Source organism: Rhipicephalus microplus, chromosome 10 (genome assembly GCF_043290135.1).
Source record: "Rhipicephalus microplus isolate Deutch F79 chromosome 10, USDA_Rmic, whole genome shotgun sequence".
NCBI lineage: Eukaryota > Metazoa > Arthropoda > Arachnida > Ixodida > Ixodidae > Rhipicephalus > Rhipicephalus microplus.
Genome location: NC_134709.1, coordinates 63,737,782 through 63,764,738, shown reverse-complemented (window position 1 = coordinate 63,764,738; position 26,957 = coordinate 63,737,782). Strand labels below are relative to the sequence as shown.

The following is a 26,957-nucleotide window of genomic DNA, read 5'->3' as shown; positions in this document are numbered from 1 at the left end:
GTGAGAAAAGAAGCAGCGAAGCACTGGCACCTACCCTCTCATACACTCGCTCGCACTGCATGTAGGTGCTTTGTCGTGCTCCCAACCGATATGCAGAAATTAGGCGCTTTCTTCTAACCACAACCACCACCACCACCACATGCTCTGGTTGCGAGAGGCGAGGATAAGCGGGTGCTCTCGTAGCTGTTGCTATGGGAGAGAGAGTGAGAGTGAAGAGATAACACCTGCCGGTGCGCGGACAACATTAATAACACCGATTGCCTGGAGTAGCCTGACTAAGAAATGTGTTCTCATATACATTTGCCTAAGACGACATGATAACAAAAACCTCCTTTTAGATGTACTGGTGAAAGAGCTAGGTATTGAGTGGGACCAACTCTTGCAACAAAGCGCGAGTTCTGGACGCTGAGCCCGTTTTTCGCTGTACTGCCTGTGTGCCTGCTACCAGACGTCGTGAATAAACTCACTTTCCCACTGGTCCAAGTGGCCATTACCTTGCTCCTTCACCACTACAATGTCTCTGTAATTCTCCGGTGTTTTACCGAGCAAACATAATGTGTCATGAGATCATCATGACGCCAAGACTGTCAATTTTTGCGCCGTCATCGTTCAGTGAAGCTCACGTGTGCTGTTGCTGAGATAGCGCAAGATGTTTTCGAGACCCTACGAGTCCTGAAAGCCTTCAGTATGAATGGGATGGCCACTGAAGGCAATGACTTGGCCCGCTGAAGACAACGTCGCACAACGTCCAACACTGAAGTGACTGCAACATTGCAAAAGGCACCCATTAACTGAGTTTGCTCGTAAACTACAGGAGAACGGATTTCAGGTCATCTATTTCGGAAACGAGAGCGTTTAGGCCCGTTGCGTAATTGTTATGTATGACATATTGTTGTGTATCATGACCATCAAGTGAATGTATGAAAATCTGTCAATGTGTAAGCTCAGTTTCGTTTCACCCTTGCAATAGAATAAGTTGACTGACTTCACTTAGTCATGTTTGTTGCTCAGTAAAGATAACATAAAATAGTACTGTTGTCACTGATGCACACTGGCCAAATTGAGTGTAATGCTGGAAGAAATTTATGTCAATTCCAAAAAAAGTTGAGGGAATTTAACCTGTGAGAAATGACTTATGGCTAGTACAACAACGACAGTACTTAACCATGGCGAAAACATGCACACATAATTAACAAAAAATAGTGCTGCTTCTGAACAAGGGCTACAACTTTTTCGCTGTATTTTTCTATATTACTCTTTAAAACTTCATTAAGCAATCTTTGCTAATTCCCAAGTATGCCTGAGTAAAAAAGTAACAGCATAACAAGGGTAGAAGATGGGCTACGGCAAAGGCTCTACTACAAAGGGCTCAAGAACATGCCGGGGACTGCTCCTTCGTCGAAGCGCCCCGATATCCCGAGGGGAAGGCGTATGCGGCAGTGATCATCAACCACAAGGTTGGTATCACGAACTCGACAACCGTCTAGACGACGGTGGCTGAAATAGCAGAGCAAGTGGCGATTGCGTTGGCCTTGCTGGATGACAGGAGGTCTACAATTTACAGCGACTCGAAATCAGCGGTCTGGGCATTTGCCACGGGAACAATATCAGAACTAGCTTTGGGAATTCTTCGGGACACGGGACAAAGACATCGAGCCACACAATCTTGTTTGGTTCCCAGCTCATATGGGACGCATTGAGGGAGCCCCGCCCAATCTCAACGAGTCAGCCCACATAGCTGCGCGAAGACTAGTAAACCTGGCGCGGTGCTGATGTCTTGGAGAACCGTGACCCTCCCATCTCGTTTAATGAATTGACAAAACATTTTTTTACATGAATCGGATACAATACCCTCCACCGCACAGAAAACTCAGCAGACCTCGGGCTCTGACACTCAGGCTTCTTCAGGTCGGGGTGTACCTTAATCTCGCGCTATTGAACAAAATTTACCCCGAAATACAACGAACTAATTCATCTCCCTACTGCTACGTTATAGCTACCTTGAAACATATGCTCTGGCGGTGCCCCGCGTTACGCTGTGGGGCAGACATCATGCCATCCAATTGGGAGGGTGCTACTGCAAGTTCCGGACTTGAACAACAGCTATGGGCAGTCCACCGGACCCGCGACGCAGCAGAGAGACTTGGTCTTTCTGTTCCGACGTTGGAGCGGCCCGCAAAGTGATAAAACAGGTTCCGATGAACCAAATAAAGTTCATCCATCCATTCATCCATCCATCCATCCATCCATATCCACGAAATGAATGATGCTGAGTTCAGCGAAGCACCTGTCAATCCGTCCGTGCGTCCATGCGTCCGTCCATTCGGGCATCCGTCGGTGCGTGCGTGCGCTCGTTCGTCCGCCCGTCCGTCCGTCCGTCCGTCCGTCCGTCCGTCTGTCTGTCTGTCTGTCTGTCTGTCTGTCTGTCTGTCTGTCTGTGCGTCGGTCCATCTAGTGAACACTTCAAGTAATGCCATCTCGCTTCTTTTTGTCATATATTTTTCATATACAAGTACCGCCATCCAGCGGACAATCCAAGGAATAAACTAGAGTAGGTACCACATTGCTGCTGTCAGCGCATTGTTAACACCAAGAGCGTGACACCGACGCCGTGCTACGTTTTTCGTAACATGTGGAGAAGCGGATATGTGCCCGAGGGCGGGTACGTGCCACTGGTTCGGTTATGTGCCCCATGTTACGCACAACCACAACAGGGGATGCACAAGCCACTCCATAATGAGCTTCGCCCCTAAAAATACTCTTACGTGCTCTATATGGCTCAGAGCAATACTGCGCTGCGTGGAGACGCGTAGCAGCTGTGTTTATTTTTTTACTACTCGGTGCTAAGCTGAAAACCCTGTATATGAGCACCCTGTATAGCAAAAAAATCCCAGCGTATCTACGGAGTGAATGATGATGAGAGGGGCGAAGCATCCGTCAGCCCATCCGTGCTTCTGTCCGTTCGTTCATTCTTACTTCCGTCCATCCGCGCGACCATCCATGCGTCCGTTCGCGAGTCCGTCCATCCGTCTTTCCGTCTGTGCGTACGTTCGTGCATCCATCCGTCCATCCGTCCAGGCGTCCGTCAGTGCGTCTATATAGTGCACACCTCAAGTACCGCCATCACGCATCTCGCATCCCCTGTGACACATAGCCGCTCTAGAGCGGCTATGTGCCACTGGTGGTTACTTACTACTACTTAATACATCGGAGGATGTACAGCCGTCAACACCTTTAAAACGAACGCTCCGCCGTGTGTCCTGCAGCAGTTTTATTGACGCTGACACCACATACGTTTGGGTTCTGTTGCCAAGGTGCTAACCATACATGGCGACATACCATCCAAGCCTACCGAAGTATTACCTTGGCAAAAGCGCCGAGCACTTCGCAGATGGCATCAATAAAACTAGCCCTGGCCACACGTCAAAGTGTTCGTGTTAAAGGTGCTGACGGCTGTACAGACCCCAGCCTTAAGGAGCTTCGGCCCTAAAATTCTGCTTACGAGTTGGTAAAATAGCGGAATTCAGTTTGCAATCAAATAAGGGAAATTATGACAAGCCATCATGAATATGTTATTGAGGGTTTTTGAGAAACATTCCCAAGCAAATGCTCCATTTCGCCAGGAAGCGTCCCAAGGAGCTGTTTTAGGCTATTTTCCACAGGCACTGAATTTTTTTGGCCTTACCTTAAAAACGATTTGACGATGCTTCATGCTTAATTATGTTAGTAATAAAATTTGCAGGGTGTGTTATGTTTTTATACTTAGTCGCTTTGACTGTGCAGTACGGAATGGTTGTTCTATTTTATTTGGATAATTTTATTTTATTCGTTTTACGCTTTCTTAAATTTTTCTGGTACAAATTGTTATGTCAGCTGACCTCTAAGGGAAAAAGTGTGTACAGTGGTGGTTGCCTGTGATACTTGTGAAAATAGAGGTTTCTAGGCAGCACAAAGTTGCGAAATGATTACCCGTTCGTGAGATTGTCGTCCATGAACTGTTTACGCTAGCAGATAAGTAGATTGGGCAAATTAATTGCAGCATTATGTCTATTGACTATACACGATGCATCACGAAAGTTGTAGCCGCCTGTGTTCTTGCTTCTACACTCCTGTCCGATGCTTCAGTGTTGCGGAAGCGTAAGACATTTACGGACAAGATAACACTGCAGAGGCTTTCAAAAAATTGTTTGGAGGCTACTCATTACATTTTTTGTAATTTATTGACAGTTGACAAACTGATAAGTAAGAAGAGCAGTGGCTCCCGTCACTTACTGACACGACAAGCAAAAGCAGCAGAAAACGCAGTGTTTAAAGGGTTCTGCACATTAAGCACATGAAGTGACCCCAATAAGCTGATTCGAAATAACACAAATATACTTCGAGCGAGAAATACAGAACTTTTGAGATACTGTCACACAGTTCATTCATATAAAAATATTCACAGTAACAAATATTGAAGCAAATATTTCTCCGTATACACGCGTGCGTGGGTTATACGTATATATAATGTAGCTAATATATTTTAGATCGTATTTTGTATCAGCATCCCAATTACTTTGTGCCCGAGTATCTTCTGCAGTATCGTGGTACATTTTGAAGGTATTTTTGTTTTGCTCAGGCTGCGTTGTCGTTGCGATTGCATACCTCCAAATGAGGTTAACGGATTTCGCAGTTTGACCTTTTCTATGCTTGGAGTCAATGCTCATTATTTATTTTTCCATGAGCCTACCACTATTACCCCTCTATAGGTAGCAAATTGGGTGCCTGTCTGGTTAATTTTCTTCTTGCTGCTGTTTTTTTTTCCTTCTCTGTCTTTGACTATGTCCTTCAGAGAAGGCAGTGGCGGCACCTAATCACATTACCTTACTGGTTACTATAAGCCACTAGGTCGAATGAGTTTCGCCTGCTTGCCCATTGCAGATGAATGTGGCGGTGACGGATGCAGTGGAGTGAGCTGTCAAAACGGCGGCCAGTGCATCGCCAATGGAGTGGAACAGGGTGTATGCCTCTGTGCCTTGGGCTTCGCGGGAGCCTCATGTGAAACACGTGAGTATAGACACTGGTACTCTATCATGCAACAGTTTCGGCCATCATTTCTTACCCTTCATCATTTGCAATTTCGTCGTGCTTAATGAATAGGAGATGTCATACAGCGGTGGATAAAAACGTGCTGAAACTAGCAGAAGGTTAAGCAGGGGGATTTAAATTAGGAACGCTGCAGCCATAAAATACCCACAGCGATGGCTACTTGGTAGAGTGCTCGTTGCTAGTGGGGTAGGTACCGGGTTCGATTCCTAGTGCCGAACTCACTGTTTTTTTTTCAAAGTGGAGAATACACCGGTCTGGCAATCTGTTGTTCTTGGGTACTAATCGGAGAAGGTGGCCCCGTAATTTTCTGTAAAGGCCACTGGGCACACCTTAATCTACCACAGGCTTAGTGAAGTAGTGAAGCATGCGTCGCTGCTGTGGGAGACAGAGAAGTGCAGTCACCGGGTACCTACTGCTAAAGTAAGTACAAGTGCACTGCTGGCCTAGTGCTCAACAGGCCAAAGTACATAGTCACTTTATAGGACATTTGCCCTCAGGTAATTTGGTAGCAGGGAACAGCCTCATTTAAAAATAAGGTGGAATTGGCTTGCGCAGGACGGAGTTAGTTAAAGTCCACTTGTGTTGATCACTTAGGTAGTCAGATTATCATTGTTAAAGAGGTGTAAAAACGATTATCATTGTAAACATTTTTCAATGGCACTGACCCCTTTACATAAATGACTTTCCCATTAAAATTGAAACCCGGAACCTAATAAATCAAAAGATCTGATCCCTACCATTCAAAGAATTGAACAGAGATGGCCTATAAATATTTGTATATTTGTTTATCCTACTCCTGTAATAGTCTCAGTGGGCTAGCAGTAAACACAAAGGGATAAAATAAGTAAACTTCTACTTGTTATCGGTCGAACTCACTTCCCGAGTGTTGTGGAAGGGTAGTATAGTAAAATAATACAAGCTACATAACTGTTATTTATTAGTGTGGCTTTAAGTTTTTAAGAGTTTTTAGGCCATGCTTCTTAACGCTGGCCCCTCAGTTCTTCTCTGCTAAGCCTGCTTTTAGGTGTAGCAATGCGTGGTGTAGGAATACACATGTACATTTTCTGTATGTGTGAAGTTGAACTGAGGAAAGTAGAAGGTAGGATGGTTCTTGAACTCAGTAATCAATATCGGATGGTCGGCCAGTCCTGAGGCCTATTGACCAGAGGTGGCGAAGCTGGCTTAAATGTATGCCTGCACAATTCCACAAAAGCTTAGTCAGAATCACATCCCAAAAGAAGAAGAAAAAAAAACATTCATGAAACCTAATGTCATCTATAAGGCAATATATTCGGCCGAACTGTGCTTGTAAGCCACCTCTGGGGCTCGTTCATGGCGCGATGCTGTCCACCGGGCTGTTAGACATCATTATTTTGCTCAACAAGTGAGGAAGTGACCAAGAGATTGGGTAGAGAATGATCTTTCCTGCAGTTCCAGAGAGTGTGGAAGAGGGTGGCTGTTTCTCCGCATAATGAGCAATGGGGACTAATGAGGTCACAGTATGTACGTGAGTAAATGTACGGGAAGGGAGAAGGAATAACATATGGGCTGTACTAATGTCTTGCCCGAAAAGTGGAGATATAGGGGGGTAAGTGTGCTCTTTTATTCATGCAGCTGTGGAGATCGTGGTGCCATCTTTTAATGGGTCGTCCTACCTCCGGTTTCCCGGACTGGGCAATGACCATCTGTCATTCCTGGATGTCCAGCTGGTCATGAAGCCTCTGTCACCGCACGGCGTCTTCTTCTACAACGGAGCCAAGATGGACGGCACGGGAGATTTCGCGTCGCTCCAAATGGCCGACGGTCACGTGGAGTTCCGTTTCGACCTCTCTACCGGCACAGCAGTACTCAGGTAAAGTTGCGAAAACCTTGGTGGGCCTAATATTAAGTCAACGCAGTCAAAAGGACCAGATGAAAATCAATGAAACTTAACTCAGGAAGAAACAACCACATTCAAATGCTTTAGTGAAGTAGATGAGAGGACATTTCACGTTTCTAAATGAAAATGTCCCACTGCAATGCTTGCAATATTCGCAATTCATGCACTCACTGTGAAATAAAGGCAATGCTGCAATGTTCGCAATCGGTCTACATCAGTCAACTAAAATGTTTTGAAGTTTTTTCGGTTTCGACGAATGATTGTAAAATGGCATGCCATAAGTGCACCCACCATTAAAACACCGTTTAGAAATTTTTTAATTAACACTTGTAATCTGGTTACCTAAACTTTATTATGCCCATACATTGTGTCTTTTCTTTACGATTTTCTTTGAGTGAGTTGTATTCACGTGCTTGCTTTAGTTTTTGTTTTCATACATTTTATGCTACAGTCGAGCCCGACTATATCGAACCCGTTTATATCAAATTATCCCGTATATCGAACAATTCTTAAACACGGTAAGTTTACATTGAGAATATATAGCAAAAGTTACTGTTTTATCGAACAAAAATAGCAACGCCAACTGATATATCCAACTCCATGTGCCTCAAAAGTGCCCCAGCAAGTTGGCTTTCCCTCGCGGTGGCGGGGAAAACTGCCGGCGCCACCCTAGAAAAAGTTGGTTAGACCCGGTTGTGCGCGGGCGAACACCCCCCTCCAAGAAATGATCCTGGCCCGCTCGCAACGCTTACAGCCAATCAGAGGCCGTCGTGCTTTCTTGGAGGCGGTAGAAGTGAGCGCCATTTTTTCTTCATGCTTGCGTGCCCGCTGCTGCAGATTCAGCGTGGTCCGTGGTGTTGCCTGTTGGTGCTCTGTGAACTGTATTGGCGCGCTGTCATCAGGGCTTGTGCAGAGGCAAAATTTGCCGTTCGCCGCGAAACTCGAAATCATCAATCGGGTTGAGCGCGGTGAAAAGAAGTCCGACGTCGCCGCCGCGTACGAAATTCCGAGGAGCACCTTGAGTACTATCCTGAAGAACAAGGCAGACATCAGGGCCAAGTGGGACAAAAGGCCAGGTGCCCGTGGCGCCCGACGTGTGCACGCTGTTGTGTACGAAGATGTTGAAGCGGCCATTTACAAGTGGTTTGTGGACGTTCGGTCACGAAACATCCCAATGTCCGGCCCTATGATCAAGCAGAAAGCCAAGAAACTTGCTTTTCTGCTTGGTAGGAATGATTTCCGAGGCGGCTCAGGCTGACTTAAGTGGTTCAAAGAACGGCACGACATCGTTGGCAAAGCTGTTACAGGTGAAAGCAGAGCGGCGGACCTGGACAGCGTAGAAAAATGGCTCGAGGAAAACTGGCGAGATACCGCAGCAAGATATAGAGCCCAAGATATCTTCAATGCGGATGAAACCGCTCTATTTTGGCAAATGTTGCCAAACAAGACACTTTCGTGTCGTGGCGACAAGACAAGCGGCGGCAAGGCAAACAAAGCTCGTGTGTCCGTGCTGTTGGCAGCTAATTTAGACGGATCGAAAAAGCTTTGACCTCTGGATATCGGGAAAAGCACGGCATCGCGGTGTTTTCGAAATGCGCTGTCGCTTCCAGTTACCTACCGAGCAAACTTAAACGCGTGAATGACCGGGGAGCTTTTCAGCAGATGGCTATCGTCGTGGAATGATGATTTGGTGGGCAAAAATCGCAAGGTGTGCCTGCTCGTGGAGAATTGTTCATCGCACCACTGTAGTACGACCTTCAGGAACATGGAGCTGCGTTTTTTTTTTTGCCCCCGAACACTACGTCTGTACTGAAACCACTGGGTCAAGGCGTTAAACGCGCAATGAAAGCCGGCTATCGTAAGCGCCTGGTGGAGAGGCTGCTGTAGAACCTTCGTGTCGGCAGGGAGCTTAAGATCGACTTGCTCGGAGCTATTTCTATGTTGAGTAGATTGTGGGCAGATGTCAAGAATGAGACGATCCGCTTCGCGGTGTGCCAACAAGACGCCGGGCGAAGACTTCGAGGGCTCGGCGCCCTACAGGTATGAGGTTCCGTTATCAAAGATTTGGCTAGTACGCGACCACTACGGTGGTTGGTAGCCATCGCCACGTGCCTTATGCTCGTCCAAGTACGTTAAACCACATGAGTGATATTTCAGGACACAATGAAAAGCCTGGGGGCTTACAGGTGCGTCCAAGCATCATAAAGCCGGCACGTTTGCAAATTCACAACCGCGAAATGGCTCCAGCGAGCACAGCAGCATTGGAAGACGATGAAGCTGAGAGCAAGAAGCCTCGCTTAGTAGAGAATCCTCTCGACGATAAAACGTCAACTTATTACCTAAGTGATGAAGAAAACATGGGTGAAGATGAACCATTTACGTTGATTACTTATAAAAAGAAACGAGCAGAGGGTATCCCAGTCGTCTTTCGTCCAACAGCTGAAGGTGCTAGCTTCTAGAAAGTGAACCCCAATCGAGTGTCAGCTGAAGTAGTTTCCGCTGCTAAAGAAAAAGTGCAGTCATTCAGAACGACCAGAGATGGAAGCTTTAGTGTCAGCGTTGCTTCCTTAAGTTCAGCCAAGCGTCTTCTGATGCTTTCAAATGTAGGTGGCTTGGAAGTTAAGCCTTTCATCCCAGAGTCATACACTCGGAACGTTGGGAAAGTAAAACATGTTCCTCTGCAGTATTCAGATGAACAACTCCTAGAGTACTTGAGAGATGCAGGAGTTATATCGGCGCGACGGCAAATAAAATACTACCGCCAGGAAGATGGAGGAGTAACGACGCGTCCACTTCACTCAGTGATCCTGACTTTTCGACATGACCGCCCGATTCCAGGAAGAATCTACTTAGGATTCACCAGTCACCCAGTGGAAGAATATCTTGGTCCCGCACTTCGGTGCTATGACTGCCAGCGATTCGGACACATGGCGAAAAGTTGCCGTAACACACGCCGGTGTAAGATCTGCTCAGAAGAACACCATCATAAGGAGTGCAAGTCTGTTCTTCAGCCTAAGTGTGCAAACTGTGCAGGTAATCACGCTGCCTCATAATCAGGCTGCTCGCAAAGTAAAGCTGCTGCAAAAATGCGTCGGCATGAGCTCATTCATGGAAGAAAACCACGCCCCAATGAACCATCTCCAAACCTTGAGATTGTTCATCCTGTACGCGATCCACCTCAGCGGCCACCACAACAACAGTCGACAAACACGCCAAGAGGGCCGCCAAGAGCACACTCGAGAGACCACTCACGAGAAGTGCCTTCAAGTAACCCAACATACGCGTCGAAGTTGCGAACGCCCACGGGACCTTTGCCGGAAAGTAGCAAAACCGGCAGTGCCAGTGTTCGCCCCAACTACAACATCGAAATGTCACGTCATTCTCAACAGGCCTCAGAAAATCAACCATTCAATGGAGACCGTGCCTCTGCACCAGTTATGCAGTTGATTCTGCTAATGCTTTTCGCAGCACTTAAGGCAATCCTGTCTGCTCTACCGGAAGCAAACAACCTGCCAGAAGTAAAAGCCCTGCTGCCTCTGGAAGCACTATTGTGTCAACAGTCCGGGTCAAACCTGCGACAAGTAACATATGAATAAGCGCTACAAAGATGTCTCCATATACCAGTGGAATGCCAATAGTCTTCGAAGGAAGTGTGCTGACTTCCGTAAACTCCTTCTGCAGTATAATTTTCCAATACTTTGCATCCAAGAGGCAGGAATGAATGATGATTTCCGCCTCTCCAACTACGTGATATATAAGTCATCTCGTCGAAGTGGTCCTAGCAGAGTACATTTGTGCGTCAGAAAGGACCTACCTTCTCATCAAGTTCACTCAAGTGATTCGGACTTCCCGGAATTCGTCGCTTGCAAAGTATCCTTCGGTGAGCAGTGCGTTACAGTGATCAATTTTTACCTACAACCTTCAAGCCGCATTTCGGTAGAAGAGCTAACAAATATCTTCAACATTGCTCATTCATATACGTTTATATGTGGAGACTTTAATGTGCACAATATAATCTGGGGTAGTGATCGATGTGATGCACGTGGGAACATTGTTGAGTGTGCTGCAGACAAATGCAATTTGACAATTTTAAATGACGGCTCCCCAACTTTTGTCCGAGGGCATAATTACTCTAGTTGCATCGATGTAACCTTGTGTTCCCAAGATCTAGTGAATGATGTATGGACAACGGATGTAGAAACACGTGGGAGTGACCATTTTCCCATTCTAATAAATCACCCCTACTTGCGAAAAGACGACACCAGACGCTACAGCAAACTGACGAACTGGAAAGCTGTTTGGCACCACCTAACAAACCAAAATAGTGACCTCACGACAGTTCAAAGCTTTACTGAATTTCTGCAAGATAATGCGAATAAATGTACAAAGAAAGTCCTGATTCCAAAAGACTATGCTGCAGTCGATGGAGAGTATGAACATCTAAGAGCCATCAGACGACGTTCAGAAAGGGCATATCGACGCAGTGGAAGTTTAGAAGCATACAAAAATGCACAGAAAATCCACAGTGTAATGCGCAGATGGCTAGAAAATTTAGGTAAACGACGCTGGCGTGATTTCTGTGGCACGCTCTCTCCCCACACACCTGTTCCAAGAATTTGGCTTGTAATTCGAGCACTTAGTGGCCCTGTTTCACAGAGCTTCCCATTTCGTGCTCTTGCTGTAGCCTTGGACAAACCGGAAGCTGTGGTAGCAGATGAATTTTGTCAACTTATCAGTAGGCCCGCCGCATCACAATGTGCATTATTTGATAATTCTGTCGCATTAGCCAACCAGAAAATTAATGCTAGCTTTTGGGCCCAGCATCCTCAACTAGACCCTGTATTTACGTTAAGGGAGCTGCATTGTGCTATAACATCATGTCGTCAAAAATCGGCTCCTGGACCGGATGGCATTACGTACAATATGTTAAAGAACCTTGGGCCCACAGGAACAACTATTCTCTTAGATATTTACAATAATCTATGGACGCAAGAAATTGTACCCGAGTCTTCGAAGTCTGCTCGCACCATTCCGATCTTAAAACCGGCTAAGACGCCCTTGAACCTTGAATCCTTCCGTCCAATCAGTCTGACAAGCTGTTTATGTAAGGTAATGGAAAAAAAGATTGATGCGCGACTTCAATGGTGGTGCAACAGAACTGGTGTATTCTCCAACTACTTGACAGGTTTTAGGAAACAGAGATGCACAATGGATGCAATACTGGACTTAGTAACGTATGTGGAGCATGAACGCGCCTGTGGTAGTTTGACGGTCGCAGTGTTCTTGGATATCAAAAGGGCATTTGACACAGTCAGTCACACTCATGTTCTGCTGAGTATGTTGGAACATGGACTGTCCGGCAGGTCATTGCGGTGGGTATCCAAATTTTTATCAGGTCGTAAAATATTCATTCAGACGAGCGAAGGAAAAAGTGCAGAACACGACGTCAGACAGGGAGTGCCACAAGAAAGCGTACTCAGCCCTTTTCTTTTCAACTGTGTTATGGCTGATTTAGCTAAAAGACTGCCTTCCAGGTTGAAATACTCCTTATATGCAGATGATGTGTGCATTTGGGCATCTGGCACGGACATACGGTTAATTCAGATTGCATTGCAGGACGGAATAAATATCAACAACTTTTTAAAAGAAAGAGGAATGATTCTATCGCACGCAAAGACTTCACCCTTGCCCTTCACCCGTAAGAAGTTAAAGAACTTCAATCTCAATTTAGAAGAAGAACCACTAATGATTGTGACACAGCATCGGTTTCTCGGAGTAATACTGGATAGGCAGCTATCATGGGCACCTCACATAAAGAAACTCGAAAACGAGGTGAATACGCTAGTGAATATACTCCGCAGAATCGCTGGGGCATCATGGGGTGGATCTGTATCATCCATGCTCGCTGTTCACAATGCTTTAATACGACAAAAAGTTGCATATTCTGCAGCAGTGTTACACGGCCTTTCCCGCACTTCAGAGGAGCGACTTCAAAGACTATTAGCTATGGGACTGCGCGTCTGCATAGGTGTTCCACGAGCGACTTCCAGCAGCCTTGTCATAGCAGAGACTCGACAACCACCCTTTCCAGTCATGAGAACAATTGAAATATGCCGCCATTTTTTTCGCTTACAGACGCAACACAGGGACCACCCATTGGCATAGGAGATTTTACTAAGAGATAAAAGCAATGCTCATAACGATGTACAGAGTAATGTACATATATTACCCAGAAATGAATTTTGGAGCTCTGAAATGGACTATCCTCTATGGCTGCTTGTAATACCAAGCATTGAATTCTCAGTGGATGGCATTATCAGAAAGAGAGACATGTTCATCCAAGCTGCTCAACAACTAGCGCTTTATCAGATACACATGCGGTATCCAGGGTACATACATATTTACACAGATGGCTCAAGTACTACAACGTCTTCAACATCGGCATTTATCATACCACAGCTCAATATTCAGGAATCGTTTAAATTATGTCGCATGACGTCATCTACTACATCTGAGCTCTTCGCTATTCTGTATGCTCTAAAGTTTATAAACTCGGTAGCAGACGCTAGAAAATGGGTAATTTTTAGTGACTCACAGGCCGCATTAAGATCACTCTCCAGTACAAACAGGACAGTAATAAGTGATAGTATGACATACGAAACGCTGAAGGAGCTCACCAAAGCAAAGAGGGCGCAACATGAGATCAAATTCCAGTTGATACCTGGCCACTGCAACATTCCTGGAAACACAGCTGCCGATGAAGCAGCACGACAAGCACATCGTAAAGATGTTACTGTTTCTTCACCAATTTCGAAAAATGAATTGCGCAGTATTATAAAGAATACAACTTTCAGAATGAGCAAAACTGCTTGGTTTGACCAAAGTACAAAGAGCTGCGATTTATATCACATCGATCCATGTATTGAATTCAAAATTACGCTGGCATTAGATAGAAGGATGGAAACTCTAATTCACCGATTGAGGCTAGGCACCGCATACACAAAACATTTTTTGCACAGAATTGGCAGAGCTGAAACTCCCGAATGCGAATGTGGATTTATAGATGAAGACGTCTGTCACCTTCTCATAGACTGTCCACATCATGACACGCCGAGACGCCGTCTTAAGTGCGAACTGTTCGCATTGGACCACAGACCTTTTAGCATGAAAAAACTTCTGGGCCCGTGGCCAACTGGAGTTTTACAGTCCCACGCTTTAAAAGCATTAACACGTTTTTTACAAGACAGCGGGATCTGACAAGTATTAACAAAGAACAAACCTTCATTTGTAACAGATGTACTTATTATTTACAGTATCATGTGGCACCCATCACGTGTGTGTTGTGAAATGAATGACGTATCAACTATTATGTACATACAAGTGAATGCATCTTTATAAGGACCAAACGTGTGCTTTGCTGTTTTGTGCTGGTGGACCGAATAATAACGAGGGACATTTCCAGAGACTTCTTACATTGACTTTCGAACATTTACTTACCATTGTGATATGTGCGTATAAGTGTGTCTTTGCATATCTGTGCCCGAGTTTTCTATTTTCTATGCACTGCTTTGTATGTTTTGCTTCAACATACGTGTTCAAGTTTCAATCAACGGCTAAGGAGTAGCCGGTGCCATAATGGTGCGCCAACATCTCCTTATATATCATATCAATAAAAAAAAGGAGATGATCCAGAACTGCTTTAGACATGCCGGCTTCCACATGCCTGGTGATGACACCCCAAATTCTCACAGCACTGAAGACACCGCAGGTGTTTCCGCCGAAGTTTGGAACGAGCTGGCAGAGTTCCCAGGTGCTATCGACGGATTGACATTCGACGAGTTCGTCAGTGCGGACGATGATGTCCCCAACATGGGCCAATTACAGGATGAGGATTACATTGCAGACGTCGGGCCGACCACGAGCAAAAGCGACAGCAATATAGAAATCGACGACGGCCCATTGCCTACATCCTCCGAAGTGATTAGTGCACTTGCGTTGGTTCGGCGCTATTTCTTGAATGTGGAAGGTTGCGGCCTCAGCTGCTCCGACTCGTTGGACAACGTGGAGGCATGCGTGCTGTCGCAGGCAGCGAAGTCGTTGATACAGAAAATATCCGGGACTATTTTGTTCCACACTAGGGCAAGCAAGTAAGCCACCATTTTAATAAAGTACTTTCCTTCTAGTTTGTTATGTGCCTTTGTGTCAAAACCTATACCGGACCTATATCGAATTATGCCATATATCGAACTAATAAACGTTTTTTTGGCGAGTTTGGTATACCCGGGTTTAAGTGTATGGTTATTTCTTAACCAGATCATTTATGTATAACTGATAACTGCAAATCTCTTTGCAATGACTCTATTGGAGTCAAAAGCGTTACTGATGAGTGCACTGGAGTTATCAGTAGTGTTGAAGTGCAGTTATCAGTAGTGTCAGAATGAATAAGTAACTACTGAGAATATGAAATTAATACTTGATTAAAGAGGTCATTACCAGTACTTCGCTATAGTGCTGTTTTTCTCTTTTTCGCTAGGACCATGCACTCTGTCTCGTTCAGACTCCTTGCACTTTTCAGCTCGCGTGGCTAAACGTGGGGCGAAATCACACGTGATATTGGCGAGTAGGACACGGACGACTGGAGACATCAACGATGAAATACACCAGCTAAATTTTGTTGCGAACAGAAACATGTAATACCCCTGTCATACGGGCACTTAAATGTCTTTTAAGTAAGCGGTCTTTTTCCGGAAAGGGGTTCCTAACAGCAGACACACGGCACAGAGCGAACTCCTTTTCAGAAGCGGTCTTTTTCGTAAACGGCGTTCGTCGATCGCTTTTACGGCTCCGATTTAGTAGCCTCGAAACCAGTGGGCGCCAGCAATTTCCAGTGGTGGGAAAAAAGAACGAATGCTTATTTTTCTGTCACCAAAACTCTTTGTAAAAACAAATTTCATATCCTGCAGAAGGTGTAATGAACTCTTTTAATGGTTATTTCCTTTTCTACTCTCGTAAGCAGCTACAACGCGTCGGCAATATCACGTGGTGACGCTCGGTCTTGCGCTGCTTTTATACCCCTGTGACACGGGCACTTAAATGTCTTTTAAGTAAGTGGTCTTTTTCCGAAAAGGGGTTCCTGACAGCAGACACACGGCACAGAGCGAACTGCTTTTCAGAAGCGGTCTTTTTCGTAAACGACGTTCGTCGATATCGTTTACGGCTCCGAATGAGTAGCCTCAAAACCAGTGGGCGCCAGCGATTTCCGAGTGGTGGGAAAAAAAGAACGAATGCTTAATTTTCTGTCATCAAAACTCTTTGTAAAAACAAATTTCATATCCTGCAGAAGGTGTAATGAACTCTTTTAATGGTTATTTCCTTTTCTACTCTCGTAAGCATCTACAACGCGTCTGCAATATCACGTGGTGACGCTCGGTCTTGCGCTGCTTTATCCTCTCCTTGGCGGCTTTTGCAGCGTCTGCCTCGCTTTCCAGAGCGAGAAGGCAGGCCGTGAGGCTTGCGATCCTCGCTTTTTCTCCCGTGTGGTCGCCCATAACGTGTCGAGGGCAGTTGAGAGCAGCGAAAAACAAATACGGTAAATAAAAGCACAGTGGTGCCAGACGGACTTGTGCACGTCGCTAGTTATCGGAATGCTTCCTTATCTAGTGCAAAAAACTTTCACATTGGTGTTTCTTCATCTCTTATTCTTAAATTTATTTGAAGAAACGAGCAGTGCAACAAGTCTTTAATTTGTACATCGTAATACATCGTTTAATTTTCATTGCTTCTCTTTTAACTGCTAGCGCCACGCTTTCGCTAGCGTCTTCGAACGAAAACACTAAAAGGAGATCGTTGCTGCCGTGTGTCTGCGCCGCAAACACCTCTTTGTTAAAAGTCTTTCAACTTCGTAAAAGACCGCTTACTTTTTTGACTTTTTGCGCGCCCGTGTGACACAGGTATAAGGGTGTTATTTAGTGTGCAGAAAAGTTAGGGGAAACTCTGGCGTGTTGGGGTCGCAATGCTGTTCGTGTCCTGTTCATAAGCATCATGTTACGTAGCTATTACGAAAAACAACCAGCCCGCATGTCAGCAATTAGGACATCAGCATTCACTTTGTTTGCTATTCGCCTCCTCTGTTAGCTTCTTTTGCTGTGACTTTTATGCTCAACTGTTGAGAACAGTCGCATCAATTAAAAAAAATATAACAAGAATAGCTATCTTGCCGTGGTGACCTCTGGGTCTTTATAAATGGTATTTCTAACTAACTCAAAATAAAGCCATATCTTGATGGAAAACAAGAAACAAGCATTGACGTCGACTAAAAAGCACTAAGTAGCCAATATTAAGCATACAATGCATAGCGAAGTTAGTAAGTTACACTTACAAGTAGGCTGTAACGCACTTCTACCTAATGTCATTCGTGTGGAACCATCAAAGGAAAATGCTGCCAGTTCCTTTCTTATAACTTGTAACGGTGCAGCTTTTCATTAATCTCCGCTGCCCTCTCATCCCATCTCTCTACGTCTACAAAAGAAGGTCGGTATCTCCATGAGGCTCTAGGTGCCGACCAGTGCGGACGCGCGAAGATTGGCTCCTGCTTCCAAGAATGCTTTTCTGTGGTATTCACGAATTTGTCGCCGAGTTTTTACTCTCATCGTGTGCCTAAGTTCTTAAGAAATCAGCAGATACCACCTTTGTGCCGGTGAGTGGACTTTTAAACCGTTTTTTGGGACATTTTTACACGGCAACGCCACCGGGGGATTTAGGCCTAACCAAGGAGGCGATTGTCGCCGATGCGCCGGCCCGGCGCCAACGCGACTCAACGCTCTGCGCGTTCCAGTATTTGCAACTGAGAATGGAATACCAAGTAGATGGAGAGGACATCTCTCCAGAGGATTGCACGGAAGAAATGGGTTGGAAGGAAGCCGAAACAAGACGCTCAAGGAATAAGCAAGCCGCGGTTAGCGTTCCTGCTGCCAAGGGTTCGACCGAGGCCGGCGTTGCGGGAGACGCTCGAGCCAGTCGTAGTAGGTATGACACCAAGCATACAATTGTGCGAGCTGGACGCATGCCGCCACTACCTAAGGACTTCAGCAAAATTGTGCTACGACCACGTGGAGGATTAAATATCTCGAGAATTGGCACTGGAGCCGTGGCAGACGCGATAGTACTGGCGGCCGGCGTCAAAGAGGAAGAGGCCATGCAGGACATCATCTGTTCCAACTTGCAGCAGAACATTATGGTGGCAAGCACTCCGGACCAAGACAGAGCTTCAAGATACCTCAAGGTCAAGCAAATTGACATTGGAGGCAAAGTTTTCGAGGTTAGCGCGTACGCCGCGGCACCCCACGACACTTGTAAAGGAGTGATTCGCGGTATCCCCGTAAGCGATACTCAGGACATTTTGACCCGAAAGATTGTGAACGCGAACAACCCGCTCGCGCTGCAGGCCAAGAGAATCAAGAACACCGGGACAATCATCATAGCGTTCGAAGGACACAAGGTGCCCAGATTCGTGAGATATGGACCTTCACTTTTGCAGTGCTCCCTTTACCGCAAGAACATCGATATTTGTTACGTCTGCGGAAAGCTGGGACATCGGGCTGACGTCTGTCCGAACCCAGCTGAAACAATCTGCAGAGGCTGCGAAATCAAGAACCCAGATAGCCTGCACCAGTGCAATCCAAGATGCAGGCTGTGCGACGGTCACCATCCCACGGCAGACAAGGAGTGCAAGAACAGGTTCTTAGTGCCATACGTCGTCAGACGCAGACGTTGGGAAAGATCGCGAGCAGCCGCAGAAGCCCGGGACGCATCAATCACATCGAGTCCAGACATCAATGACAAGCAGCTTATTCCAGCCTATGGAACCCAGAGCATCCATACTACACAAGAACAGGAAAGGCGGCCCCACTCCAGGGGGAGGTCGCGTTCCAGAAGAGGTTCTAGAACCAAGGCCCGCTCCCAATCACGGGGGCGCTCGTGTTCTCAAGGTCACCATCAGGGTCGGGATCAGCCTGGGCGGCACCCGAACGGCCAGCTTCCTGGTGTTCAGTTCGAGATCACGGCTTCACATCCGGGGAGGACGCCTGCAGTTACTTCGAAAGGCAGCTGGGCTGAGCGAGTGCGCAACGGCGGGGCAGAGGTGATGACAGGTAAGCTGCCAGAGCATGATAGAATTGCACAGCTAGAGCAAGAAAACGCGAGACTTACAAAATCAAATGAGAGGCTATCAGCTGAGTTAAAGGAAATAAAAATTCTTCTCACTAAGCTAACCAGCGCGCAATCTTCACAGCCAATGCCTCAGCCAGTTGATGTCCCTGTGGCTGAAAACGTGGGGGACTCGAGAACCGCGAAAAAGAGGGCAGTCATGGCAGAACACGTGGAAGCCAACCAAACGACCATGTCAGATATGAAAGAGGTGTTTGACACGCTCAGCAAAGTAGTAGCCAATCTTAGCGAGCAGATGGGTAGGCTACAATCAAGCGTGGCGGCACTGGAAGAGCATATGACTTTGCGCATTACAAAGGTCGAATCATATCTGCACAACACAACAAGGCCTCCTCATGCACCAAGCTCACCCCTTCGGCCACCAATACTAGTGGTACCAAACCTGTCGACAGGTGCAGCATCAGGCTCTGGCCACCCATGTAATAACCATGATGGCAGCGCTACGTGAAGCATTTCGTATCTGGCAATGGAACTGTAGAGGTTACCTTAAAAAGAAGGCAACCCTGCAGCAGTATATCAGGAGCAGCCAAGAAAAGCCTCATATTATATTATTACAAGAGACCCTTTCACCGCAAGCAACGTTGCCTGGATTCCGGCCTGTAATAGGGGATACTGAAGGGAGGGGAGTCTGCACCTTCGTATGCAACAAACTAACGCACGTAACCCATGACCTCAAGATAGAAGCAGGCCGATTGGAACACGTCTTGGTAGAGATCGTGCCGGGTACCAGCAACCGTCAGAGCATTTTCATTCTTAATATATACAGCAGTCCAAAGGAACAAAAGCAAGGGTTCAAGACGGTTCTAAAGAAAGCTGTTAATATCGCCGGGGAATGTCCACTCGTCATAGCAGGTGATTTCAACGCCCCTCATCATACATGGGGTTACAAGTACAACACTGGGAAAGGAAATCGACTTTGGCAAAGTGCCAGTGAACTTGATCTCACCCTAATCACAGACCCCAGCCTACCAACAAGGCTTGGTACATCTTGCTGCAGGGATTCCACCCCGGACCTTACATTTGTAAGGAACATCAAGAAGGCCCAGTGGATGAACCTTGCTGTAGACCTAGGGAGTGACCACTGCATTCTTGCCACTACCTTCTCCGTGGAGCGTAAAAAGCAGAGAGAATTCCACTTCACAGACTGGGATAAGTTCAGGAAGATAAGGATGGAAAGGGAACAAGATGGCCACAGACAAGGCTTGGAGCAGTGGGTCAAACAGATTAAAGATGACATCAAATCCGTATCCTCCACCATTACCACAGATCTTCCGGTTGAAAGAATGGATAGCCGGCTTGCTCATCTTCTTGAGGCAAAACAAGCACTACTGAACCGTTGGAAGGGTCAGCGCCTGAACCGAAGACTGAGGAAGAAGATAGCTGAGGTAAACAGATCAGTCGAGGAACATTGTCGCGCACTATCGAGGCAGCAATGGGACGAAATCTGCAACTCCGTCGATGGTCAGATGCGCAATGGCAAGACATGGAATATGTTAAAGCATCTCCTCAACGAAAACACCACCAAAACAAATCAAAAGCATGTCATCGCTCGAATTTTGCATAAAGAGATAGAGCGCACTACACAACAGCAAGTTGTCCAGCAGCTCGTGCATAAGTACCTCCCAATCAAAAGAGGATTGGCACCACCAAGTAGACAGTACCAGGGCACGCCAAATCCAGGTCTTGAGGGCGACTTTAACATCGAGGAGATCAGAAGAGCCTTGCATGATCTCAACGGCAGGTCGGCCCCTGGTCCGGACGGTATATCAAACAAGGCCCTGCGTAACCTTGATGACGATTCAATTGAAACCCTGAGGGATATGATCAATTCAGCATGGAAAGAAGGCAGTGTGCCAGAGCAGTGGAAGCTGGCCAGCACGATCCTTATTCCTAAGCCAGGAAAGCCCCCTAACTTGGACAACATGAGGCCAATATCCTTGACATCATGTATCGGCAAGGTCGCAGAACATGCCATACTGCACAGGATAAACAAGTACTTGGAAGATAACAACATATATACACACAATATGGTTGGATTCAGGGCAGGGCTATCCACACAAGATGCATTGAAGCTTATCAAACACCAGGTCATTGACAATGAAACCAGAGACGTGAGAGCCATTCTGTGCCTAGATCTAGAAAAAGCGTTTGACAACATCCACCATTCATTCATACTCGAAGCAATTTCCAAGCTTGGTCTAGGGAAAGCCTTCTATGACTACGTATGGTCCTTTCTTACAGATCGGAAAGCCGTGGTGAAGATTGCAGATATCGAGACCGCAGAAATCGAACTAGAAGCAAGGGGCACGCCACAAGGGGCAGTGATTTCACCAATGCTGTTTAACATTGCCATGATTGGACTGTCAAAGAAATTATCGAGCATTGAAGGATTGAAGCACAGCATCTACGCAGATGACATTACCATCTGGTGCACAGGTGGAAGCGAGGGGCAGATTGAGAGCGCTCTGCAAGAGGCGATTGACACCGTAGAAGACTACCTTCGCCCTTCCGGGCTCAAGTGCTCCTCGAGTAAGTCAGAACTTTTGCTTTATCGGACTGCACGCCGGGGACCAAAGCCCAGGGGATGGAAGCCGTTAAACCAGATAGACATCCATCTCCGTACAAATCAAGGGGATGCCATCCAGAGGGTCGACTCCATCAAAGTCCTGGGAATGCTGATAGAGTCTACCGGCGCCAACAGCAAATCTATAGCCAAGTTAACTCGGAAAACAGACAGTGCGGTGCACCTCATACGCAGAGTGGCCAACAAAAGAAATGGGATCAAGGAAGACAACCTCATCAGGTTGATGCATGCGTTTGTTCTAAGTCACTTCACATACGAGGCAGCAATGCACAACTGGTCAAGAGCAGAGTCCGAGACACTGAATGTGCTCCTCAGGAAAGTTATCAAGAAGGTCCTGGGCCTACCCATACATACCAGCACCGAGCGTCTGCTTGAGCTTGGCATACACAACACGCTCGAAGAAATAGCAGAAGCCCAAGAGAGAGCACAGTTTGCAAGGTTATCTACTACAAGGTCGGGGAGAATGATCCTGCAGGAGCTGGGCCAAAACCCAATAGCAATCAGACGCAATTACAATGATATCCCTGACAACATCAGGGAGACTATCACGGTATCTCCTATACCGAGAAACATGCATCCAGAACACAACGTCGGAAGAAGAGTAGCGAGGGCCAGGACTATACTTCGTCAAGTCTCAAACGAGGAACGAGGGGTCGTATTTGTTGACGCGGCTTCCTACGCCAATGGGAAAGCGTTTGTGGCAGTGGTAGTCGATGGGGCTGGCCATGTCGTCAACTCAGCGACGGTCAGGACGAAAGACCCAATCATTGCGGAACAAGTGGCCATCGCCTTAGCACTCAAGATGGATAACATTGAAGTGGTCTACAGTGATTCCATGGCAGCACTACGGGCGTTCGCCAAGGGGACGGTCTGTGAACAAACGCTAAAAATACTGCAAGGCAAGAACATAACACATCATCTTCTGAGTTGGTTCCCAGCTCACCTTGGACAAATCAACGATTCCCCTCCCAATCTCAACGAAGCAGCACACGAGGCGGCGCGAGAACTCTCCAACCGCGCCTCCCCGGGGATGCGTTCTAGCGGTGAAGGGGATAACCGGGAAATTCTTACAACATATAACGAGCTCACTAAACATTTCTACCTGTCTAGAAGGATTTTTCCTCCACCTCACAAAAATCTAACCCGGCCCCAAGCACTTACATTAAGGCTTTTGCAAACGCGGATGTACCCTACTTTGAAAATGTTACACATCATGTACCCTGACCTATATCCAAGTAATCTTTGTCCACATTGTGGGGAAATAGCTTCATTAGAACACATGCTCTGGCAGTGCACCAAATTCGCTCATTTATCGCACATCACCTCTGCCAGATGGGAGGCGGCAATCCGCAGCTCATCCTTGGCAGATCAGCTCTGGGCTGTCCACCAAGCCCGCGAGGCGGCTGAGGAGCTTGGCATCTCAGTCCCCACGTGGGAGCTGCCCGCAACACAGTGATCTGTGTTTTGGAGGACCAAATAAAAGTTTATCCAATCCAATCCAATCTCCATGAGCCTTGCCCTTTCCATGCTTTTTTCTACTGGTTGAGAGCATTGGGCTTACACCACTGCAGGAGTCCGTTCTCGGTGGCCCTCGGTGAGTGGCACATAGTGAAGGCCTCCCGCACCGGTCGACTCGGAACCCTGAAGATCGACGGCCAACCCAGGGTGGAGGCCCACTCGCCGGGTGCATTCACCCAGCTCTCGCTTCCTCTGAACCTTTACCTGGGCGGCGTGCCGGACCCTAAGGAGACGGCAGTCGGTGCCGACATCATGCAGTCCTTCGTTGGCTGTGTACAAAAGGTAAGCGACGATTTTAGACTGAGATAAAAAAGAAGGAAACTCGATTCGGGGTCACAGTAAAACGAAGAGCTTATAGCGGATTACAAGCCATTAACAGCGCAATAACAAAAAGGGGATAGATGAGGGGACACAAATTGCTATCAGCTTTGTGTTCTCTCTTCTGTTTTCATTAGGTAGTTGCACTTTCAAAAACTTGCAATCACCGTATACGAACACGCCTGATCTCATGCTTTTCAGAGTTTTGATCCTGGTACAACGGGACCTTGCCTAGTTTCTGTCGCTTCATCTTTATGCTAGCACTCTCTGTCCTGTCTTCTGTGCTTTCTTGGTTATTGCGCGGCTGAGCTTTCATAGTCGTGGTGCACCCACACGCCCAATCCTGCACTCTTTGAAGACAGATGTCACACCTGTGTGATTCTTGATGATGGAAGTGACGGCAATAAATTTTATCCTCACAACAGCATACAATGAGATACAGGTGGCAAGTAGAAAATTTGTGAAAAGCGCAAGTTATTAGAAAGTTTCTTTTTGAGTGCTTTGAAGGCGGTTCGTTCCTTGGCAGTTGCCATGCAAATTTTGTTATGTATATTAATAAATGATAACGCTACATTGTGCTGCTGCATCCTTGTTTCAATGATTGAGTTTTAAACACAAGCTTTCTACATTCTGTCACTGACCTGCCAACATTTCGAGGTTGAAAGGTAGCGCGTCTCAAACACAAAATAAAGGAATTTCGTGTGTCATGTACTTGTGAGGACACTTGCGCTTGCGCTTTCATTTTTCACAGTGTTGATTAATCTCATTTGGATATAGTGTGCTTTTGATTGTTCAACTGTACTCGCGTTAGTAAAAGTGACGTTGTCACTCTCAACCACTTTGAGCATCTTGCGTAACCCGCGAATAAAGGGGCATTTATTTCTCGGCATACACATACTGGAGCCCTATGTATTAATACAATAGGAATGTAAACGTTAGATAATACTAATAAGAGTGAAAACTTGCTAAAGAGTTATAATAATGGTCAATTGAATAGACAGTAATGAGAACTGTAAAGAAAAAATTAAGTAATATACAAGTAATTACGCTGCTCTTCAGTTGCCACTAAAAATATTCGTGGTAATCCAGGAATATTACACATATGCAAAAAGTCTCTGTTGTACGTGTCGCATTAGGTTAGGACCGGCAGACCTCTAAAATGCCCGGTGTACCTTCACTTTCTATCCAGCTGACCATCAACAACCGGCCAGTGCGGCTGATGCAAGAGGCCCTGTCAGGAGTGAACGTGGAGAACTGTGTTCACCCTTGCGTCACGGGCCCCTGTTACAATGGCGGTGCCTGTCAGCCACGCATGGATCTGTACGCCTGTCACTGCAAACTTGGCTATGCCGGATCCAACTGCCAGAATGGTGTGTGTTCTTTTTAGTACAGCTTTGTAAGTTGCTGCCATTGACGTAGCACATTCTGAAAGGAACAGTAGCTGTTACTTTCGCTTGGGTTCATGATGAGGCTGAGAACCAGTGGAAATTGAGGTGCTGCTTTAGTCTGCGTGATTCGGAAATGCAGAAAAAAAGAAAAAAATTACTATCCACAATCTCATTGAGAAGGGTGACCTCCTTTCTTCCCAAACCACCAACGCCTAAAGGCACGCAACCTAATTTGCGAAATGCGGCCGATTAGATTGTACGGCGCAATCATTTCGAAGGCATTTGGCAGTTGTGACAAATCGTCGGATACTATACAATACTTATTAGAGAAGTAAGTCCTGTTGGCCCCACAAAAGCCTTTGAAAAGTACTGAGGAGTGCACGAAACAGTAATATGCAAATGTGTGGCGCAACTTTCTTCGAAACCATCCCAAAGAAGCAAATGCTCATGCGCCTTATGAAAGGCGTGAACAGAAATCGTGTTCTGCAGTGTGCTGCAAAATAAAACACGACAGTCACATAATTACTCCTTGGTTTTATGTGTTTGATGGTTGGTATATCTACCTTTTTCAAATGTTGCATTATTGTGCCGTGTGCCTCAGAAAGAGTTGCAAGAGCCGAGAGGCAGTATTCATTGTGGTGGTGATGGTTCATGCTGCGTCTATGTGCGCGCTTCTGTTTATTTACTGTGTTAGTGTGACTTTTTATGGTTGCACGCTAGCTTCAGGTAGTGTTTGTGTGCGTCACCTCGCTTCGTGCTTTGTTACATTTTTTTCTCTCTGTTACTAACAGATGTAAATAATGTTGATTCATCAGCTTTTTGCACGAATAACTACTGTTAGTTGGTGGAAAAGTCACGAAGTACTGACACCCGCTTGGTTAATGCGTAGGCTGATTGCATCGCATCTGATTCATTTCTGGCTCTGAGGAAGGACACGACTTGCTTTTGTTGGGAAAAGTTACTGGAGCACGGACAGTGACGACAACAACGTTTACGTGTGCAATGAGGGCATAAGCGTGAAATAGTTCACGTAAGCTTGCTTCCAAGCTCACATACGTCACAACGTTTCAACCACGAAGCGTAGCACTTGTACGCGTATGCTGTAGGGAGACATGGTTGGAAACATCCATATTGTAGAGAAACTTTAATGCTGAAGCTGTCAGTGCAGGACCCGATGTAATAATTTACACCTAAAACTATAGCATATTAGAGTTGCGCTTCCGAGAATGCGCAACAATCACTTACGACGGAAAGTTTCTAGTCTATTCATACTACTTCCTGCGAACAGACTAGATTTAAAAATAAATGATTTCTTTCATTTACTGCTTAAGAAACATTGTTCTAACATTTAGAGTTCTCATCTGCTAATGTGTGTGCAGGGCATAATGTGTATGTGTGTGTTTGTGTAAAATGATCACTTGCAGTCTTGTTGCGAGATTTTTGTAGCAGCTGTGCTCAAAAGGAAACGAACCCGACTGAAGTGCACGAAGTGAATATCGGTCACCAGAGCACTGTGGTTGGCAAACAAGACGAAAGAGAACACATAAACAGTAATGAGAGTGTTTCATCACTGAAACTAGGATCTAACTAGCCCCATGCGTGCGCCTTTTGATGTGTTGAGGTGTATTGGCTGCCATTGATTTTGGTCTCTGGCGCAAACCTATAATAAACGCAGCTGCTCAGGAGTGGTCGAGCCGTGAGTATTTCGGGCTCTGCAACGCACCCGCGACTTTTGAGCGTATGATATACACCGTGCTGCCCGGCCCGAAATAGAAAAGTTGCCTTTGCTACTTGGACAACATTATTATCTTTTTGTCAACGTTTCCTGGGCACCTAGAACAATTGGATCAAGTTCTGACGTGCCTTGCCGGCATCGGCCTCCAAATAAACACTAAGAAATGCTATTTCGCTAGCAAATCTATCAAGGTCTTAGGACACGTCGTTAGCAAAGATGGCA

The 26,957-nt window shown here is 46.2% G+C and overlaps 1 protein-coding gene across 2 annotated transcripts in view; it reads left to right on the top strand.

Moving 5' to 3' along the window:
* The window catches only part of LOC119181638 (pikachurin), a 173,252-nt gene that overhangs the window by 141,170 nt on the left and 5,125 nt on the right, over positions 1 to 26,957 (top strand). For both annotated transcript variants that reach the window (XM_075875762.1, XM_075875761.1), the window contains exons 9-12: positions 4,921 to 5,046; positions 6,703 to 6,940; positions 23,348 to 23,576; positions 24,802 to 24,982. In XM_075875762.1, coding sequence (XP_075731877.1) covers positions 4,921 to 5,046; positions 6,703 to 6,940; positions 23,348 to 23,576; positions 24,802 to 24,982 — 774 coding nt within the window. The remainder of the gene's footprint in view (positions 1 to 4,920; positions 5,047 to 6,702; positions 6,941 to 23,347; positions 23,577 to 24,801; positions 24,983 to 26,957) is intronic.